Source organism: Panthera onca, chromosome E1 (assembly GCF_046562875.1).
Source record: "Panthera onca isolate mPanOnc1 chromosome E1, mPanOnc1 haplotype 2, whole genome shotgun sequence".
NCBI lineage: Eukaryota > Metazoa > Chordata > Mammalia > Carnivora > Felidae > Panthera > Panthera onca.
This window is the reverse complement of record NC_138352.1, coordinates 19665866-19687937: the sequence shown is the minus strand read 5'-3', so window position 1 is coordinate 19687937 and position 22072 is coordinate 19665866. Positions and strand designations below refer to the sequence as shown.

Below are 22072 nucleotides of genomic sequence, written 5' to 3'. Positions count from 1 at the left end.
AAACACCCCAACTGCGGCAGCGGAGAAGGCCGCCCGGGATCGCGACGGCGGCTGCGGCGCGGCCAGCGGCCCGGGGCCCCCGGCGGCGCCCGCGCGCATGGGCAGAGCCGCCCGGGGCCCCGCCCCCTCCCCCCACTGCAGGTGAGCCGCAGAGCCGCGGCCCCCGCCCCCCGCAGCAGCGCCGGGGGTGACGTAAGGCCTGTGGACCGCGCTCGGGCCCCGCCCCTGCAGGCAGCGCCGGGGGCCCGCGGTTCGGCGGTGGGAGCCGGTGCGGCTGCGGGGCACGCCGGCTGCGGCACGGAGAGGGGGCGGCGAGGCGCCCGAGTGGGCTGCCGCGTCGGCCCGACGCCGGGCGAGGCGCGTCCGGGCGCGGCTCGGGGCTCCCCGCCGCGGCACACCTGCCCCGGCGTCCGCACGGCCCGGGCCCCCGCGGGGTCCGCAGCCGCTGCTCCGCGGGCTCGCGGGCTCCCGGCCGGCCCCGGCTGTCCGTCTCCGCGGGCGCCAGCCAATCGCCCGCGGCTGCCCCGGCCGCACCTCCCGGAATCTGTGACGGGCGTGCGGGACAGCCTATGAGACTGCGGCCCCGGCGGCCTGGGCTGGGAGCGGGAGCCAATGAGCATCATTCCAGGTGGGTGGAGGGAGCGGACCTCGGGAAGGTAGCTTCGTTCGGGTTGCTAACGTCTTCCCTTGGAGATGGGCGCGCAAACGGACCAGTGGGTCTGGGGGCGGCGGTGACGGGCGTGGAGCTGGCCCAATGAGGGTGGGAGTGGGTGGGGCAGCCCCGAGCGGCAGTGCTAAAGGAGCCCGGCGGAGGCAGCGGTGGGTTTGGGACTGAGGGGCCGGATCTGTGGTCTCGGCTGGGGACGTGCGCCGGCGCCACCATCTTCGGCTGAAGGTGAGAGGTGCGGCGGCCCGGGTCCGAACGCGGCGGCCGCGGGCGGGGGCACGGCGGTGGGGGAGGGAAGGGTCCCGGGCCGGGGGGAAGGGTGCGGGGCGCCTGTGGGAGGCAGGAGCACGGAGAAGACCGAGGGGGCGCTGGGTGGAGGGCTGGTGCTGCGGAGCCGGAGATTCGTGCGGGGACCGGCCCTGGCGGGGGGTGCGGAGGGAACCGACCCCGGTGGGTGGAGAGCCCTCTGGAGAGTCGAGGAATAGGGTCCTGGAGCTTCAGACCCCTGCAAGGATCGCGGCCTGGGTGTGCCGGGGGGACGACCCTTTGGGGGGGGGGGCTGGGGATGGCATTCCGGGGGTGGGGATGCAGGGACCTGGTCCTCGGTGTGTGGGATCTGTGGGGCAGGGGGTCGGGAGGCCTAGTGCTCCGGTGGAGGCCCCGGGGGTCCCGCGAGGGGAGGGAGCCGCGGTGCGGGCTGGAAAGCGCGATCCTGGGTGTGGGTGGGGGGCGCCGGACAAGAAGGGCCGGCTCCTGGGTGGGTTCCCGGGCGGATTAGGCCGGCCCGGCAGCCCGGGTGCGGTAGAGGGTTCGCAGGGCTCGGAAGGCCGGCGGCGCTCCCGGCCCCGAGGGGTGGGGGGCCCGGAGGGCAGGGGCCCCTCCGCACGGCCCGGGCAGCGCGCGGCGGGCGAGGGTCCGAGCCGGCCGCCGGCGCGCGGAGGGGGTGGGTGGACTCCGCCGGGGCCGTGGGGCAGGAGCGCGGGCGGGGGGCCGCGGGGGGCCGAGGCCGGACGCGCGGCGAGGCCCGGGGCGGGGTGGGGGGCGAGGCGGGAAATGCGGCGGGGGCGCGCTGCGGCAGGGCGGCCGGGGGGAGGGTCAGCCCTCGCCTCGGGATCCCTTTATTGTGTAAGCGATCCGGGCACGGCTCGCCGCGGACTCTCTGGCTGGCCTTCTGCAGCTGGGGTCACACCCTGAGCCCATGAAATGGGCCTGGAATGGGGTCGGAGGGGAGTGGAAGCCGCCGAGTCGCGGCGTTCGCGGGGGCTTTGTGGGCCTGCGGTGGGCGGGTGCGGCCCGGGGGGACCCGGGAGGCCCCCCGGCCCGGCCGGCGGGCCCGGGAGCCGGGGCCTGGGGAGGGAGGCTGGTCGCTCGGCGGGTCTGGGCTCAGCTGGGTGGCGTGGCCTCTGCCTGTGACCGTTATCTGTTTCTGGGGCCTCTGCGGCTCCGTTCAAGACCACTGCGGTGGATGCAAGGGGGTGGGGTGGCTGGGGTGGGGTGGGGTGGGGTAGGGGAGAGCAGGCGGGGTAGCTCCAGCCTGCGAACGGAACAAAGGCTGCTGTTTTTGCCCAATAATATAATATACTAAATATAATACTTTGGCTTTGCTGAGATTTTTTTTTTTTTTTTTTTTTTTTTTTAACGTTGGGAACTGAAGATTCTCTGAGGCAGGCTTCATTATTCTCGATAGTACCTCACTCTGGAAAACTTTAATCTATTTATTGTTTTATTTCCTTCATCAGTCTCCCCATACCAAGTATTCTCTTAGTCCCATGCTTTTGACGTTGAAGTATGCCCCCGTCTGTCTCGGATTCTGAAAAAGTGGCCATTTTATTTTATGCATCCTTTTACTTCTGTGTCTCAAATTCGGTTCTTCCCTGGCCTTATCTGGAGAAAGCATATGGTGTAATCGGGCGGTGTGCAGCCCGAGCTTTTGCAGCAAAGGGATGTGACCCCAGAGGTTGGCTTTTTATTTGGGCTCCTTGGGGAAATCATCACAATGAAGACAGACAGAATGAAAGGCGAGCTGGAGGAAATTCTGAAGGGCACGTCGTGCGGGGAGGGGGAGACTGTATGCTTCAGCATTTGGTGGACCTTCTCAGCGAACGGGAAGCATTGAAATTCCTGGGGTTGCCTCCACACCCAGCGGGAAGATGTTAGCAGAGAGAAGGTGCGGGCCACAGATAGCGGGTGCCCTTTTGCGTTTGGTTTGGGGGCGTGCTCATTTGGTTCCGCGGCATTTTTGGCGCATTAATAGGTTCCCACGTGCCTGTAAGGTGAAGTCGCCTCAGTGGGGGTGTTAAACCAGGTGGGACAATTCTGTTTTAGTTGATCTGTTCTAGAGGGATGTGCTGTCACGGATAATGTAGCCATCGTTGTTTGGCTTGGCGTGCGTAAGATCTTCACAAAATTGAGTTGTTGTTCCCATCTCTGTGCCTATAGTAGGTGCCCGGAGGCAGCTGAGAAGTTTGCTGGGTGGCATTTCGCTGGAAGTAAAAAATGGCCGTGGGAAGGGGGTGTGTGTGTCTAAATCTAGTCAAGGGGATGGGGCTTTGGCTCAGTAGGGGGTTCCTTCGTCTACAGATCAATGACTTCGCTACAATTAGCCAGTTATTCCCGATGATACCAAACACCTTCCAGTTATCTTTCTGTCTGTTGCAAAGAGCTTCCTCTTTATTCCCTTTTCTCCTAAGTATAAGTGGTTTTTTCTTTTCCTATTAAACGTAAAGCCTTTGCGGGATTGTGCTAGTGTGTTTGCTCATTGCTGAGCCTGCCTTCTTGAAACCGGAATCGATAGGATTTTTATTTAGTGGAGAGGCAGCGTGGAGCATACTTCACGCCCTTCAGAACACCCCCCGGTCACCTGGCTGGGACTCTGAGGTTAACCCCAGCTCTGCTGCTTGTGACATCCGCGACCTCGCACTGGTTATCGGCTTTCTCTCCACCTTAACGTCTTCATCTGTAAAATGGAGATATTGATAGTTGTGAGGATTGAGAGGCGGTAAAGGTAAACCGTGTAGAAAGAATAGTGCCCGGCCGTAATTAACGATAGAGAGCAGTGTTTGCTATTTTTAAACATTGTGCTGTTCTCCCTGCCTGTAGACTAGGCTTTTGGGAGTGGGTTCACCGTTAAATAGCAGGATTCTCAAGATCGGGGACCAAATGTACGAAGGAATGGAGTTAAAGCGAACACAGCCTCCTCGCTGGCCGCGCGAACTCGATCAGACTCAGCAGCCTGAGTCCCTACTACGTGCTCAGCCCTCTGCTAGCGTGCAGGGAGAGCACGGAGAATGCCAGGAGAGCAGTCGAAAATGTGAGGACGAGAAGGATTAAGTTGCCAGGTTGACCTGAGAAAGAACTTCTCAGAGGGCCGCGTTTGGGTCAGGATTGGGAGGAATGGTAGGTTTTGGGTTGTGGAGAAGGTGAAGGTCACGATGAGAGTAGGGACCACGCCTGTGATACTTGGTCAGTGTCCTGTGGCCCCTGGAAGCTGCTAAGTGCTCACCATACAGCCAGGAACAGGAAACGGTCCTGTCCGCTCAGCGTCTAATTACTTGTAGGAAACTCCGGAAAAGTGGAAGTAATTTGTAATCTCACTATCCAGTGAAGATTCAATGTGTATCTGTTCCTATTTATCCACTTATCTGTTTTTAATTCGTTATCTGTTCCCTTTAAAAAAAAAAAAAGAAGTGTGTATGTAAATTTCCCCCACAACCTCAGGAGCATTTTAAAATTAACATTTTTGTGATCTATTGTTTTCCCCCACCTTACATGACAATCATTTCCTCACCTAGAAAAAAATACAGATAAATTTAAAATGTACCAATTTGGGGTGGCACTTGGGTAGCTCAGTCCAATAAGCATCTAACTCTTGATTTTGGCTCAGGTTGTGATCTCACGGTTGATGAGTTTAAGCCCCGAGTTGGTTCTCCCTCTCTGTCTCTGCTCCTGCCCTGCTTGCGCTCTCTCTGTCTCTCTCAAAATAAATAAACCTAAGAAAATAAAATAAAATGTACCAATTCGGCAAACTAATTTTTAAGTATATAATTTACTTTAAAAAAAAAAAAAAAAAAGGTCTGCTGCAGAAATGACCTGTTAAGCTATTCTAATTTATAGCCACCCACTCAACTTAAGCATATAATTACATGCCCAATGTAAAATTACAGAAATTTGTGCATGCACGCGCCTACGAGAAGTGAGACCACTTCCTAGGTGTCATGTGGGATATACAGTTCATACCTCTTAATCATGAGAGTAACTTGTTGCCATATTTTGTTAGGGTGGGATATTTTCTCTTTCAAAAGGCTGCCATTTGTAAAGGTGGGGTGTGTGTCCTCTTGTCCGGGGCCAGATTGACCTTGGATGATTCCCCCCTCAGTGCCATGGCTCCCTTTTTAGCGGTTTGCAAAGTATACGTTGCAAAGACAGAAAGCGTGTTACTGGTCTTACGAAAGCCGGTCCCTGGAGGTGATGATGGGAGTTGGAAACCATTCTTCAGACTGTACATGCTCCCCGCGAAAAGTTTCTGTACTGTATGGCCCGCCTGCACATGAATGCCGAAGAAGGCAAATACAAGTTGAACTCTAAAACATGTTAGCATTTTTGTTTGGAGAAGTCTTAATGCTACATCTTTTGTGATTTTTTTTTTGTTCATTTGTTTCATCTTGTTTTCTGAGTTTTGTTTTACTCAAGTCCATGATTTTCAAAACGGTAGCATATACGTTTTAAATCAGGTTAAGAATTAGTCTAGAACATTGGGTGTCAACCTTTGTTTCTATGCCAGCATACCTGTTAACGCCAGTGGCTCACCATGGCAACCAGAGAACTAAGGAGTGATGGTTCTCAAAGGGGTGGGGGGGGGGGCGGCCAGGACCGGCTGCGTCTGAGAAGTTGTTAGAAATGCAAATTACCAGGCTCCGCCCCGGACCCGCTGAACTGGAGACTCTGGGATGGGGCTCCAGCAAGCCTTTTGCGTGCTGCACCCGCCAAAGTTTGAGAACCAGGCTCTGGGGCGTGCAAGTTTGTGATGCGTGGCCTTAGGACAAATAATTTCTGAAATGTACGTTTTTATACCATTTCAGTGATTTCACGGAGCTTGAAATTTGTGGACCCGAGGTTAAGAGCCTCTTAACAACTTTGGACTGCTTTTCTTTTAAGATTTTATTTTTAAGTGATCTCCATGCGCAGAGTGGGGCTCAGACTCACAACCCTGCGATCAGGAGTCGCACGCTCCACCGACTGAGCCAGCCAGGTGGCCCTGGACTACTCCATGATTGGCCTTGCAGCTTTCTGTCTTTTGCCTACTAAGAACCCCCATCATTTTGTGGGGGAGGCAAAAACTGGGAAGATGTGATAGAGCAAGAGGAGTTACTCAGTTGGCTTCTTGGGTTGATTTGGACAAGGTCACGGAGACCATACTTCTGGGATTTGTAATAACCTGGAATTTGGGGTAATAACAAAAGTGTTTAATGATGGCATCAGATTCCACAAAGATATTGTCAGGCAGGAGTGATGAGTCACATCGGAAAGGTGAGTGATGACTGTAAAATCCCGTCATTTGATCCAGAAAGTCAGGGGCACAAGGATAGGACGAGACGCAGCTGAGAGGGGCACGTATGGAGCCGTGGCCGACGGCTCAGTATGAACCAATGGCAGATGGGTGTTGAGTCAACCAGTTAGGTCTTAAGATACATTAATTGTGAAAATCACGAATGTTCTAGACTAACTCCTAACCTGATTTGAAGAATGTGCTTTTCTCTTTAAAAAAATTTTTTTAACGTTTATTCATTTTTTTTTTTTTTTTTTTTTTTGAGAGACAGAGACAGCACGCGAGCAGGGAAGGGGCAGAGAGAGAGGGGGACACAGAATCCGAAGCAGGCTCTAGGCTCTGAGTGGTCAGTGCACCGCCAGATGCGGGGCTCGAACTCCCCGTGAGATCGTGACCTGAGCCAAAGTCAGACACTTAACCGACTGAGCCGCCCAGGCGCCCCTTGATGGTTTACTGTTTAGCAGCTACTGTGCCTTCTGTAGCTCCGCCCCCGTGGCCACCGTAATTCAGGCACCACCTCCGTGACCTTTCATCAGGAGTCTCTGCTTTCCTTGTCTTCGTTCTCCTTTGCCTTCTTGACTCCCTGTTTAGTTTGTGGCGGGGGCGAGAGAAGAGATGAGGTGGGGCGGGGGGGAGAGTCCCGCAGGAACTCGGCCTCTTCCCCCTGCTTGGTTTTCAGCCCTTGGTAACAGAGGGCATGTCTTGAGGGCTCCTAGTTTGTGGTCACCCCTGACATTTATTTTGGATGCCCGGTTAGCGTGGCCGTGAAGGGGATGACCCCAGCGCCTCTGCTACCGTTGATGCTTCCTGTCGGCCAAAGGTTTTGATTTAAGTTCCTCAGAGGAGTAAAATCTGTGAGTTGTCCAGTATTTGTAAACACCTAACCTTGTCCTCCTCCTCGTCTTCCTCTCCTAGAGGCAATTGCTCTTGGATCCTTCTGTTTACAATGGCCCAGAGAGCCGGACTCGAAGACCCAGAGAGGTACCTCTTTGTGGACAGAGCGGTCATCTACAACCCCGCCACTCAGGCCGACTGGACGGCTAAAAAGCTAGTGTGGATCCCGTCGGAACGCCATGGTTTCGAGGCAGCCAGTATCAAGGAAGAGCGGGGAGACGAGGTCATGGTGGAGTTGGCCGAGAACGGAAAGAAGGCGATGGTCAACAAAGATGACATCCAGAAGATGAACCCACCTAAGTTTTCCAAGGTGGAGGATATGGCGGAATTGACGTGCTTGAACGAAGCTTCTGTGTTACACAACCTGAAGGACCGCTACTATTCAGGACTTATCTACGTGAGTATTTCCGGCCACGTGATCGTGGGAGGTGGTGGCTGGGAATTCAAGTAAATTGCACCTGCCGTCGTGGGAGCCACATGAGAACGTGCAGTACCCGCGCTCTCTGTTTAACGTGACTGTCCGTGTTACAGATAGAAAGGCCGCCTCTTGCTTACCCGAGTCTCCCATTCCTTTGTATCTTAGCGTGTAATTTTACTTTACTATTTTTAATTTATTCTTTAAAATGTTTATTTGTGAAAGAGGGAGCACAACCAGGGGAAGGCTAGAGAGAGAGGGAGACACAGAATCCGAAGCGGGCTCCAGGCTCCGAGCTGTCCGCACAGAGCCCGACACGGGGCTCGAACTCACGGACCGTGAGATCGTGACCTGAGCCGAAGTCGGACGTTTAACTGACTGAGCCACCCAGGCACCCCTTAATGCGTGATTTTAAGTAATCCAACCTGCGATTAAATATACTCACGTGGTAGTTGAAGACTTTCGTAGTGGTTTGCTGGAGTATGATGAGATCAGGAGAGCGTGTGGGAGGAAGACCAGGGCGTTGGATGTGGGGTGAGAATTGCGTTACTAGTAGGATCCAGACCGCAGACCCGCGGGAAGTCCGTGTGTGTCCAGGAGCGTGGAGCACAGAGCCCTGCCAGCGCAGAGGATTCCGTGAGGAGTGAGGGCATCCGAGTTACCAAGGGCAGGCTGGTGGGAAAAATGGAGACTGAGGGGTTTTGTTTTTGTTTTTTGTTTTTTTTTTAATGTTTTATTTATTTTTGAGAGAAAGAGAGAGCACGAGCCGGGGAGGGACAGAGGATCCGAAGCAGGCTCTGTGCTGACAGCAGCAAGCCCGATGCGGGGCTCGAACTCCTGAACCACGAGATCACGACCTGAGCCGGAATCGGACTGAGGTTTTTAAGAGGAAGCCAGGACGAGACTGAGGCCGGGGTTGCCCTGTGGTCAGCAGTTGACCAGTTGACACGTGTGTTGCAGTTACCGACGATGTCACTGACCATGTGGAAAGAGTTACTAAAAATACTAAGGGATAAGGGAAAGCAGCAAAACGGAAGCCAGATACCCGAAAAGCTCTAGAATGACAAAAAAAAAAAGCTTGAGGGGATCGTAGACACAGGGCGGCAGTGGCTTAAAGAAGGCGCTAGAGAGCTTTGATTTAGAATAAAACAAAGCAGAGGGAAAAGTTGATTTCGTAAAGGTCTGAGTTGGGAAGAGAGCGGTTGAGTTTCTTTTCTTTAATGTTTATTTTTAGGGGGGAGAGAGAGCACGGGGGAGGGGCAGAGAGAGAGGGAGACAGGATCTGAAGCAGGCTCTGAGCTGTCAGCACAGAGCCCGATGCGGGGCTCAAACTCACAAACTGCGAGATCACGACCTGAGCCGAAGTCGGATGCTCAACCGACGGAGCCGCCCACGTGCCCCACGAGGGCCGTAGTTTTGTGCGAGGGGTGTGGGTGTGCTCCCGGGGCTCTTGGTCACTCAGAACTAGTTTTCCCAAAGAAATTGGTTTATTTGGTGACTATTTACTGAACACTGTGTTCTAGGTGCTGGGGAGAGGGTGTGGGGACGGGCCGGGTCCCTGCCTTTCTGACACATCCCAGAAGGAAATGAAACCGGACTGGGGATAGAGTAAGTCGGGAGAGTGGCTTTCCGCAGTGGCTCCGTGAAGGGCTCTTCGAGAAGGTCGCGTTAGGGCTGGAACCTTTCTGATAGGAGGGAGCTGCCCAGGGAAGGATCTGAGGAGTGGATGGTTCTCCCACAACCTTTGCCAGAGTAGTACAGTCAAGCCTGACGGCCCCCCATTTCTGTTGTCTCTGTGAGGTAAGGCGCAAAGTGGGGGACGCCCACCACGGTCGGGAAGGCGGCTTGAACTGGAAAAGGTTTGGGGAAGAGAAGTCACCAGTAAGAGCATCACGGGAGAGCAGCATCGAGGATCTGGCCAGGATTGCACAGCAGAATGTGTGAGGCCACCACGTCCTGGCCCGGCTTGTGGTTTTGCCAGGGCGCAGGCCCGTCCCACCCTGGGAAGGCAGGGGACCCGTGGCCATCGTACCCATTGCCCGCACGGTCCCCCTTCCCTTCCTCCCTGGTCCAGTGGGCTGAAGGGGTCTGGGGGGAATAAGGGAGCGAAGGAGGGAGGTGGGTCGCGATGTGAGATGTCAGATGTCACCTGTCAGATCGCCAGCTGACATCTCAGATTTGAGCAGGGGTCAGTGTCGGGTGCTGTCTGGTGCTGGAAACGCGACACCGGGGGTGCGGGGAGCTGCAGTGTGGAAGGGAGCCAGCCGCCTTTCCTGCCAGCCTCTTCACCTTGATTCCCCGCCTCCGACCTCCTCGAGCTTCCTACAAGTGGGAGAGAGGAGGGACATTCAAAGGGGAAGAAGATTCTGGGTAAAAGAGAAGGAATCGAAGAAAGGACACCTGAGTTCCTCTGTAGTCCTTCCTCGCCGTGATTCTAAGAGTTTGCAAGTGTCTTTTATCAAGTAAGTTTGATTTTTTTTTTTTTTTTTTTTTTCCCAGCTAAACTCAGGGACAACCTGAGCGAGGTCTGGATTTCTTTTCCAAGCGTGGCCCCCCCTTGGTCTTTAGAGAAGGACAAGCTGAGTTCATCTCGAAGCAGTGAGGTCCCAGCGGAGCTCAGAATTTGGGACAGTCGTGTCTGCGGTTAGTGGGGTGGAGGAAGGGCCCCCGCCAGTGACAAGCTGGAGCACTTGACCTTCAAGAATCCTAGTAAGAGGGGCGCCTGGGCGGCTCAGCCGGCTAAGCGTCTGGCTTTAGCTCCGGTCATGATCTCCTGGCTCGTGAGTTTGAGCCCCGTGTCGTGGAGCCTGCTTGGGATCCTCTGTCTCCCTCTCTCTCTGCCCCTCCCCGTTCTCTCTCTCTCTCAAAATAAATGCATAAACTTAAAGGATCCAGTAAGAAAGTGGGGCTGCAGGTATCCACAAGGGTGAGGAAGGTGTCCTTGGCGTTGGGATTCACCAGTGGGTGGGGATTGAGCCGCTGAGGTGCAGACACTGTAGGGAGTTGGGAGCGACCTTTTGGACGCATTTCTGGAGACCGGCGGTAACGCACATTCACGTGAGTGAGTTACGTTGCCAACAGGCTTAGTTAAGTCATTTCCTTGTATCTTCGTCGAATGTACCCTCCCCGGCCTCCCGCCTCCTCAGGTCACATATCTTCGTCCTCTCTCCTAGTAAAACCATCTGAAACCTGTAAATGCCTCCTCTGCTGCTGGTTTAGCTCACCTCACACGCACCTTTTGATGCGTGGTATTTTTATTCACCAGCCCTAGATATTTTCTGTTTTCCGTTACGATTTCTTGTCCAACCTGTGAACCACCTAAAAGGAGACTTTAAAAATTTCGCAAGGTGGGGTTTTTAAGTTGTCTTTTTATTACTGATTTTTAAACTGCGTGCATTGGAAAGAATACGGTTCACATAATACCGTTCCTTGTTTTTTGTGGAGACTGGCTGTGTGCCTTGTGTATCATCAGTTTCGATGAGCGTTGTCTGGGCCTGGCGAGAGCGTTAATTCTGTTATTGTTCGGTGGGGGGTTCTGTGTGTGGCCCTTGGACCAAGCTTTTTAATTCTGTCTAAATCTTCCTTACTAGTTTTTGTCTGCTTTGTCTGTTAATTCCTGAGAAGTGTCTTAAGATCCCCCGGTGTGTTTTATCAACCAAGCCTACATCCCCAACCAATATAGTGTAGTTTTTGCTCTTTACGAACTTGTACCTGAACGAATCCCATGGGAGATGGTCTTTGTGTCTGTTTCTTCACTCAGCATCACATTTTTAAGGTTCATCTGTATTGCTTTGTGTTGGTGTAATCCAGAAGTTCTCAAAGCACGGCCTGTGGACCCTCAGGGTCTCCCTAAGACTGTTCCAGTGGATGAGTTACAATGGCTCTCGTGATTATTTGAAGACGTTACTTGCCCCTTTCGCTGTCAGTGTTGGTACTGAAGGTACAGAAGCGATGGTGGGGGAAGGCAGTGACCCCAGACTGTGCTAGCAGTCCTTATAATCCAGTGTCACGTGAGGCTGCCCTTGAGAAAGCAGGAGAAATCATTGATTTTATGAAATGTCAACCCTGGAGTCTTTTGAATATACCACGCGATGGGGTGGTAAAGCGTGCATAAAACACTTCCATACTGAACCACGGGTAAAGGCAGGGGCGTAGTTCTATGGGTTGCAAACTGAACTCGCTATTTTTTTTTTTTTTTAAGAGTGCACAATTTTTATCTGATAGAGTGACTGTGACTCACAGATAAGCCACCGTTACTCAAACTGGGGTGTTCGGCAGACACATTTAGAGAAATGAACAAAGCGGCCCCGTCCCTTCAGACGGAACAATTGATCGTCTTTGTTGCCAATGCCAAAATCTGAGTTTTCACATGAAAATTCGGATTTGGGGAAACTCCCGTTTACCCCTGTGGACGGCCTGTCAGCACTTGCAACCCTTTCCGATGAGACAGAGGGCGATATTAATGACAGATTTTTTTTTCCAATGGCATACGATGAAATGGCATCGTCTGGAAGGCCATCATAACTCACTGAGCCAGCGTTTTCCAAATGATGTGTACATAGTTACAAAATCACGGATGGGTTAAAGATTCTTTCAACAGGCAAGATAAGCTGTTGGATTTTGACGTAAGGAACAGGATGCAAGTTCGTCGATAGGGATACGTGTGCCACGTTGCGTCTGATCTTGAAGAAATTCTCACTTGTCGAGTCTCGGGGTAGCATCCAGGGGGAGTCTCCACGGTAACTGGGAAAGGCAGTTAAACTCCGGCTCTCTTTCCCAAACCAACTATGTGTGTGAGGCTAATTTTCTTCATTTGCTCCAACCGACACAACATAGCACCACAGATTGAATGCGAAAACAGATTTGAAAACCGAGCCACTTTCTCTGGAGCCAGACAATCAGAAGATTGGCAAAAATAGAAAGCAGCACCACCTTCTCACTTTCGTTGTGGAAAACGTAAGGTTATTTTCATAAGAGATGTTGTTGATGTTAACAAGTATCGTTATTTTAAAACGAAGAGATTTATTTTAAAATGGGTATTTTGAAATGAACAGGTATATGTTTATAAAAGCTTGGTTATATAAAATGAAAGGTCTCTGGGGTCTTTAATCATTTCAAAGAGTGTAAAGGGGCCCTGAAATGAAAAAGGTTGGGATATTTCGTTCATCCTGTTGTAGCGTTATAGCATAACGTTCCACGGTAAGATTTCTGGCCCACTTTATCCACTCAGCTACTTTTGGACATGGGTGTTTGCCAGTTTGGGGCCAGTACCTGGGGCCCACAGGCGTGCCTTTCTGTACGGTGTGTGAGGAGTGGGAATCCCGGGTGGTCGCGTACACAGATCTGTAACTCCTACATGCAGTGTTTCTAGATAAAGCCTGATTTCGGCAGATTCCAGCAGGAGACAGAAGGCCCCGGTCTGCGAGGGGAATGTAATGGTGTATTTCACGGGGTTGGCCTCGGCCCCATTTGGAGTCGGATTCTGTGTGTGGTGTGAGATGGCTGTCCAGTTGACCCAGTGCTCCAAAGTGCCACCTTGTCACATATCAGGTGCTCCTAAGTGGGCTCTTAATTGTGTCGGGGGACTGTGTGCCCCTCTTCCGGCTAAGATCACATTGTCTTTAGACTAAGTGTTGGTATTGGGTGTGGTAGGTGCCGTCATTTTTGTTATTCTTTAGGGTGGTTTTGGCTGTGACATCTTTTGCATTTCAGTATAATTTTAGAACCGTATGTCAGTTTTACATACGCACATGCACACACATGCACCCTCGCTGGAATTTTCTTTGGGATTTTGTTGATTCTGTAGATCAGCTGAGGAGAGAAGTACGATCTTGGCAATATGTGATCTTCTAGTTCATGGCTGTATCTGTTTACGTAGTTCTTCAACTTCCATGATCTGTTTTACGGCTGTCTGTGGAGGCCAGGATGGCTCTTCTTACATTTATTTTGGGGTATTTGATTTTTTTTTGGATGCTACTTAAATGGTGGTTTTAGCATTTTCTGATGGATGCCATGATGTAGAAATACAGTTGTCGTGGTTTTTTAAAAATTTTTTTTAATGTTTGTTTATTTTTGAGAGAGAGAGAGACAGAGCATGGGCAGGGGAGGGGCAGAGAGAGAGGGAGACACAGAATCCGAAGCAGGCTCCAGGCTCCAAGCTGTCGGCACAGAACCCGACATGGGACTCGAACTCACGAACCGCGAGATCATGACCTGAGCTGAAGTCGGATGCTTAACCGACTGAGCCACCCAGGTGCCCCTGTCATATTTCTTACAAATAAAATCTTACTAAGATTGTTTATTGGTCATGACAGTTTAGCTGGTGATTCTTTTGGATTTTCTACGTTTTTTTCTACTTTTCTATGGATATTCCTTTTTTGTTTGTTTACCTATTTATTTTAAAAGAGAGAGAGAGTACACAGGTGGGGAAAGGGCAGAGAGCAAGGGAGAGAGAGAGAATCCCAAGCAGGCTCCACACCATCAGCACAGAGCCCAACGTGGGGCTCGAACTCATGAACCGTGAGATCATGACCTGAGCCAAAACCGAGAGTCGGACTCTTAACTGACTGAGCCACCCAGGCGTCCTCTATGGATATTTCTATTGGATTTTCTATATGTCTACAAATAGTGACAGTTTTGTTTTTTCCTTTCTAATTCTTGCACATTTCTTTTATTTGCTTTATTGTGTTTCCTAGGACCCTCAGTAAATATTCGTTAAACAGCAGTGGAGATCATCGGTGTCTGTCATTCCTGATCTCAGAAGTGTCATCATTTCACCATTAAGAATGATGGTTGCTTTGGGGTGCCTGGGCGTCTCCGTCAGTGGAGCACAGGACTCTTGACTTCAGGGTTATGAGTTCAAGCCCCATGTTGGGTGTAGAGATGACTAAAAAAAATAAACTTAAAAAAAATGATGGTTTGCTTCCATTTTGTTTTGTTTTTAATATTCTTTATCAGATTAAGGGAATTCTTCTATTCTTAGTTTTTATCCTCAATAGATGAATTTTTAAAATCCTGTTTGGATGTCACTTGTCAAATGTTTTTTCCAGCATCGAGTGAAATGATAGTGTGATTTTTCTGGCTATTTTGTTATGGTGGTGAATTACACGTATTTTTGAGTGTTAAATTAACCTGGCAAGGACTAAGTATTCTTTTTATATACTGGATTCTGCTTGCTAATATTTTGTGTAGGATGTTTGCATCTATATTCATGAGTGAGATTGGCTTAAATTTTTCCTTGTTTTGTAATATCCTTGTCGTATTCTGCTCTCAAGTGATGCTGGTTTTATGAAATGAATCAGGGAATATCTCACCTTTGTGTGTTCTCAGATATTGCTTGGAGAGGGTTTGTGTTACTGCTTTTTAAAATAACTATAGTTTTCTTTGTAGGCAAGTTTTTCTTTAATAGATGTAGAACTTTTCAGGGGCGCCTGGGTGGCTCAGTTGGTTGAACGTCCGACTTGGGCTCAGGTCATGATCTCATGGTTCGTGGGTTGCAGCCCCGCGTGGGGCTCTGTGCTGACAGCTTGGAGCCTGGAGCCTGGAGCCTGCTTCGGATTCTGTGACTCCCTCTCTCTCTCTGCCCCTCCCCTGCTCGCACTCTTGTCTATCTCTCTCTCTCAAAGATAAACCTAAAAAAAATTTTTAAAAAGCCAGATGTAGAACTTCTCAGATCTCTAGTTTCTTCTGTTCGTTTTGATAATTGTGTTTTTCTAGGAATTTCTCTGTTTCATCTCAATTTTCAAATTTATTGGCATAAAGTTGTGCATCATACACTCTTATTTTCTGTAGAATTTGTAGTGACACTCTCTTTAATTCCTGATCTGCTACCCTTTTTTTAAAAGAAGTCTAGGGGTGCCTGGGTGGCTCAGTCAGTTGAGCATCCAACTCTCGATTTCGACTCAGGTCACGAACAGGGTCGTGGGATCAAGCCCTCAGAGCATTGGGCTCTGTGCTGATCCTGGAGCCTGCTTAACATTTTCTCTCCCTGTGGGGATGAGCACTGGGTGTTGTATATAAGTGATGAATCGCTGGGTTCTACCCCTGAACCTAATACTACGCTGTACGTTAACTAACGTGAACTTAAATAAATCATACACTCTAAATTTTTTTTTTACATTTATTTATTTTTGATAGAGACAGAGCACAAGTGGGGGAGGGGCAGAGAGAGAGAGGGAGACACAGAATCCGAAGCAGGCTCCAGGCTCCGAGCTGTCAGCGCAGAGCCCGACGCGGGGCTCGAACTCACGAACCGTGAGATCATGACCTGAACTAGAGTCGGACGCTTAAACGACTGAGCCACCCCAGCGCCTCATAAATTATACACTCTTAAAAAAAAAAAGATTCTCTTTCCTTCTCCCTCTGTCCCCCTCCCCCGCTTTCACACTCCTTTTCTCTCTCTCTCTCTCTCTCTCTCTCTCTCAAGTAGAAAAATAAAAAATAACTAAATAAGGAGTCTCCGCAGAGGTGTAAGTGATAGGTGTTTAGCTGTATTCTGCAAGTCTCAGTATGTTGTATTCTCATTACTGTTCAGTTCAGAATACTGAGGGTGTCTCCATGGACATTGCAAGTTATTTAGAAGTAGGTTGATTAATTTCTAGACATCAGGGGGTTTTCAGGGGCGCCTGGGTGGCTCAGTGAGTTGAGCGTCCGACTTCGGCTCATGTCATGATCTCGCGGTTCATGAGTTCGAGCCCCGCATCATGGTCTGTGCTGACAGCTCGGAGCCTGGAGCCTGCTTCAGATTCTGTGTCTCTCTTTCACTGTGCCCCTCTCCTGCTCACACTCTCTCTCTCTCTCTCTGCCTCTCAAAAATACATAAACATTAAAAAAAATTTGTTTCAAACATCAGGGGGGTTTCAGGTTGATTTTGTTGTTTCTAATAATCCCTTTGGTCAGAGAACAACATACCCTGAATGATTTCAGTCCTTTGAAGTTTGTTGGACTTGTTTTATGGTCCATCATGTGCTCGAGCTGGGTAAGAGGTCAGCACGCTCTTGAAAAACACACACATCCGCTGTGATTGGATGCAGGGTCCCTCTTGTGCAGTGTATATCCTCATGGTTTTCGAGTTTTATTTGCTGTTCTCTATCGGTCACCATTAATCTGTTCCTCTTTTCAGTCCTGTCATTTTTGCTGTATATGTGTTGGAGCTATGTTGTCACATGTATCCAAAGGTAGGATTTTTAGATCTTTCTGGTGGATCCTCGTGAAATGGTCTCTTTTTTAATAGTAAACACTTCTCGGGGCGCCTGGGTGGCTCAGTTAGTTAAGTGGCTGACTTCTGCTCAGGACATGATCTCATGGTTCGTGAGTTCAAGCCCCGCGTCAGGCTCTGCGCTGACAGCTCAGAGCCTGGAGTCTGCTTCGGATTCTGTGTCTCCCTCTCCCTCTCCCTCTGCCCCTCCCCCACTCGTGCTCTGTCTGTCTCTCTCTCTCTCAAAAAGAAAATTTAACAATAAATAAATAGAAGTAAATACTTCTCTTGGAAAGTATTAGCTTTTTTCCCCTTTTGCTTAGTGTTTGCACGGCTTGTTGTCTTCCAGACTTTTACGTTCAGCCTTCCTGTGGTTTTCTACGGAAGAGGGTAGGTGGACAGCCTGTAGTTGTTATTTTTGGCCCTAATCTGACAGTATTAATATTTTAACCAGAGTATTTAGCTGATGTACGGGTACAGTAGTAACTGAAAAATTTCACTTGAACTCGGCCATCTGACCCCTTGCTCCCTCTTGGTCCCCCCGTTCTGTGCTTTTCCTTTTTTCTCCCTCCTTTTTTGATGAGGTAACGTTTATTGTTACCATTGTACCTTTTCACCTCTCACCCTGTGATGGGTATTTTTGCTCTCGTCTTCGTCATTCCTTTAGCGGTCACCTGCTCTCCAGCGCAGCCTTGACCGACCGAGACGGACCGCCACTGCTGCTCTTTACCCGCAGTGGACGCAGAGCGGCCCCAGAGCACTTGAACTCTGTGCCCGCTGCCTCCCGGCCCGCACGCTGCTGCTCAGTATGTTGACGTGGATTTCTGTGTCTAGATTTAAAAAAAATTTTTTTAATGTTTATTTTTGAGAGAGAGAGAGAGAGAGCAAGCATGAGTGGGGGAGGGACAGAGAGAGGGAGGCACAGAATCCCAAGCAGGCTCCAGGCTCCGAGCTGTCAGCACAGAGCCCGACGCGGGGCTCGAACTCACGGACCGCGAGATCGTGACCTGAGCTGAAGTCGGACGCTCAACCGACTGAGCCACCCAGGCGCTCCTCAATTTTTTTTTAAGTAAGCTCCACGCCCAGCATGGGGCCCGAACTCACAACCCCGAGATCAAGAGTCACATGCTCCATTGGCCTGGCCAGCCAGGTGCCCCTCCTCCTTCATTTCTCAAGTTTCTTCCCCGCCCCCCCCCCCCCCCCCCCCCCCCCCCCCATTTAGAGTCCAGAGCTGGTGGCGATTTTCCCACTGCGGTTTCGCTCTCGTACCTTTGACGCTAATCTGTGCTTCTTTGCACTGGCGGTTCCTAAAATGTTCTCTTTGTCTTTGGTTTCCAGCACACTCACTCCGAGGTGCTTAGGTGAAGTTTGCGTCTCTGTATCAGGCGTTGAGCTTGGAGCATTTTCGTCTGTGCCTTGATGGCTTTGGTTGGTTTTGGAAAATTCTCAGCCATTGCCCCTTCCAAGACCACTTCTGCCCCGCGGTCCCTTTCCTCCTGCTAGCACTCTTGTGCCACTGAGTCCAACCTTGTCACCGCGCCCCATGCAGCCTTCCCATCCTTCTGTATTTTAATCCCCATCCCCCGCCCCGCACTCCCGTGCTTAGCTCAGATATTTGCTTCTGCTAAAGTGTGGAAGAACTAATTCTTTCTTCATCTGTATCTAAATTGCCTTTAAACACACCCGGTGAATTGCTAATTTCCATTACTTTATGTTGCATTTTTCATTTGGGTTTTCTTTTTATGATTTTTTAAAGGCTTTTTATGTTTGTTTTTTTATGGTTTTTTCTTTTTTTATGCCTTTTCTTTTAATGGTTCCCGAATCTCTGGCAGAATTCTCGATCACGTTTTTTAATCACTGGAACATGCCACTGTCCAAGGTAACAATACGAGGCGATGCAAACAGACTCACAGGGGTGCAGATGTTATCCTGGATTGTAGGTGTCTCATGTGCCCGTGATTGTACGGAAAGAAGCGCAGAGGCAATGACATTGAGCTGTGTCTAGAGTCCTGCTCTGGGCAGGCAGGTAGGCGAACGGGTCTAGCACGCGTAGCTCATCATGGATCAGGGGCTCAGGTGAAAGCCTGGGACGCTTCCCCTCCTCCCAGAGGGCAGGCTCCTAGTTCTGTGCTCCTGACCTTGCATGCTGCTCAAGATTTCACTCTGCTCAGCCTTCTGGTCCTCAGCCACCGATTTTGGGATTTGTAACTACCGTCTGCGTGAGCAGGACTTAATAATTCTGTGTCATCATTCGCTCACGTTCACACTGCCCTTAGGTCTCATAAATGTTTATTGCAGCTGGTCTAGTCACTTCAGGGTCCAGAGACGGTCACTATATGCTAAGTAGTTGTTCTGTCTCTCCTGATCTGTCCGTCTCCCCTCTTTTAGTTGAAGAAACAGAGTCCGTTCTGTAGAACCTCCCATAGTCTGGATTTTGTTGATTGCATTTGCGTCCAGAGGCTTGATCAGATGTGGATTCAGGACACGCTTAATGCCCGCTCGTCTCTATCTGTGGTGTTGAGATTGACAAGTGAGTCAGCCCGGGGTCTGGGGTTTTGTTCGGTGGACGTGTGTATGGGGAGTGTCCTTGTCTGCCATTCACCTAAGGGTTTAGCAACCAGTTTGTTTTCGATGATTGTCCTTTTTTACAGAATTTTGGCCTTTCTTCCCCCAAAGAAGCAATAATGATTATTCTAGTGTTTTCACCCTTGTGCCTTCTTTTGTTATTGTACCTCTTGTCCTGTTCTCTAAGAGGGAAGCGCTCTCAGAATAGATGTGCCCACTGGATCGCTTATTTCCTGATATCCGTTCTGCTCTTTATTTTCTCCACTGTGGGGTTTTGGGCTTTCGTGTCAGAGGACTGCTTACAGCCGTTGCTTGCCGGCTGACTTGTCCAGCTCTCCCTGGGCGCTCTCCCGGGCGCGCCTGCCGTAGCACATCCCCATTCAGCATCGCCCAAGCTCCGAACGCTCAGAGGGGATTCATGATCTCCCCCACATATCAGACTGTTCTTCCTGTATGTACATCGGTTGAACACTGGGGCTGTTAGCTCGCATCTTTGGTGGTCTTTATGTGCAGACCTGTTGAGCGCCATGGAGTCTCCCTCCCCCCAGCTCTCTCGTGACCCACCTCTTCCCTCTCATCTGAGCCCCGGCACTGTGCTGGGACTGGGGCAGTAGCAGTCTCCGCTCCCCGCTCCTCATCTCTTGCCTTCCGGTCTCTTTTCCGTGGGGCTACCCGATCGATCCTTTTACAAACACGCTCCTTCCCTTCCGTCGCTCTTCTCCCCTGAACCTCTGGTACCTGATCGCCTGTGCGGGCAGAATCTAAGCGGTTGAGTCCGCCCTTCTGAGCTCCCACCGTGCACGTTCCGTGCTCGGCGAGGCCGAGCTGTTCACTGTGCCTTGCCTGTATCCTGCCACTAAGTTTCATGCACTTTAAGTCTATTTATTTATTTTGAGAGAGGGGAGAGAGAGCAAGTGGGGGAGGGGCAGAGAGAGGAAGAGAGAGAGTCCCAAGCAGGCTCCTCGCCATCAGCACAGAGCCTGACGCAGGGCTCAGTCTCTCCAATCGTGAGATCATGACCTGGCTGAGCCACCTGGGCGCCCGGCTCCCCCTATTTTCATGGCAACTTCTTTATCCCTCCTTTTGCCCTTTAACTAGTTTTTAAAAGGACATCAGAGACCATCTAGTCTGAATTTTGTACCTCGTTTTGCAGTTTCTGACCAGATGACCTTGACTTTCGGGGCCTGGGGTTGGTTGCGTGTGCGGCTGCAGAGTTTCTGTCCCATTTATAATCGCGTTCATCTTTCTCCTCCTCTTTTCTTACCGCTCTCTTTTTAGTGTCTCACGTGTGTGTTTAGTCTGTTGTCTTCCTACCTGGAGGTGTGTGTTTCTTGAAGGCGTAAAATGTCTCGTGTGCCTATTCACACACTGAATGAGGTCTAATTGGAACTTTGGAGTCAGAGAGACAGGATTATAACAGCATATTGCCCTCCTGCCACGTGTCCCGCGGAAGATAAAAGTAACACAGCATCGCTTCCGTTATCATTTCTACAGGAGCCCGGAATTGGAGCTCATTTCCAGAGAGTTCAAAGTCAGCTCTTCAAGCACTTAAATTGAATGATGTTCCCACATAAACATTTTTTTTTACTCCCCCTCTCTGGCAAGCACAGGGTACTGATGATTATTTAACCTTGTTTTTAGATGACGTACTCATACTTGTGAGACTGAGTCATTTTGTGATCCTGAGTCCTCAGAAAAGCACCCACCGCATGGGAGACACATATGTGGGAATTATTTCTGAGTTAAATGTCGCTGTTAGGATCTTGTTACCACGCCATACGTGGTTATGGGATGTTAACCTGAATTTCCGTGTTTTAACTTTCTTGCGTTTATTTGTTTTGTTTTCTTTGTGGTCGGTCTATAATTTACCTCTTATAAAAGTGAAGTGTAGAATCCGTAGCTTCATGATAGACTCCGATCTAATTTTTGAATGGAAAAGTGGGGTGTATATAAAAATTCATCGAGGGGCGCCCGGCTGGCTCAGTCAGAAGAGTGTCCGTGACTTTTGACTTGATCTCGGCGTCATGAGTTCAAGCGCCAGGATGGGTGTAGAGATTACTTAAATAAATAAACATTTTTAAAATAATCATTGAGATGTATAGTTAGGATTTGTTCACCTGTCTGTATACGGGAGCCAGCCAGGCTTGTCTGGGACCTGAGCTGCCCGGACGAGAGAGGCGACAGTCAGAAGGCCCGAGTGGCCAGCGAGGGAGGGGGCAGGCGCCTTCTCTGGCCTCAGGCAGACAGGGGCGATGTCCCTCTGGCCAGCTCAGAAGTAAGGCCAACAGCTCCTAGCCGTGAACTTGGGGCAGAGCCTTTCGCCTCTGCCTCCTCTCTGCCCACACCCGCACCTCCGGTTGTGACTTAGGGAAGCTGTGGGGGGCACAGCCTGAGATGAGGTTCTGACCTGACCACTGCCCTCCTTCCAGCAGGCTCCTGTCCCCGCCTTAGCACTGGTCACTCCAGTGTGCGCCTAGAGCCGTCTCGAGGGTGCCTTCTGGCGGCAGCTGCCAAGGTTTCCGCCTTCACAGACACAGCTGTTGCTGAGACACCCTTTAGGGTCCCTGGGGAGCGGGCCACGCAGCTGAACGCCATCAGCCCCGGCCTTTGTAGTGTCCTCTTGCCTGTGGACTCAGTCCCCCAGATCACCTTCATTAAAAGGCCTGCGGGGCGCTTGGGTGGCTCAGTCGGTTAAACATCTGACTTCCGGCTCAGGTCGTGAACTCGTGGTTTGCAGGTTCGAGCCCCGCGTCGGGCCCTGTGCTGACGGCTCGGAGCCTGGAGCCTGCT

General features: G+C 50.8%; 1 protein-coding gene across 4 annotated transcripts in view; it reads left to right on the top strand.

Annotated features, from left to right (window-relative positions):
* Nucleotides 1-241: 241 nt before the first annotated feature.
* The window catches only part of MYH10 (myosin heavy chain 10), a 130103-nt gene continuing 108272 nt past the window's right edge, over nucleotides 242-22072 (top strand). For 2 of the 4 annotated variants that reach the window (XM_078437773.2, XM_078437769.2), the window contains exons 1-2: nucleotides 243-628; nucleotides 7128-7503. In XM_078437773.2, the coding sequence (XP_078293899.1) occupies nucleotides 570-628; nucleotides 7128-7503 (435 nt within the window). In that variant the 5' untranslated portion in view covers nucleotides 243-569. Of the gene's footprint in view, nucleotides 629-761; nucleotides 896-7127; nucleotides 7504-22072 lie in introns of those variants that run through there. The other 2 variants (XM_078437767.2, XM_081791165.1) reach the window with 2 other exon arrangements.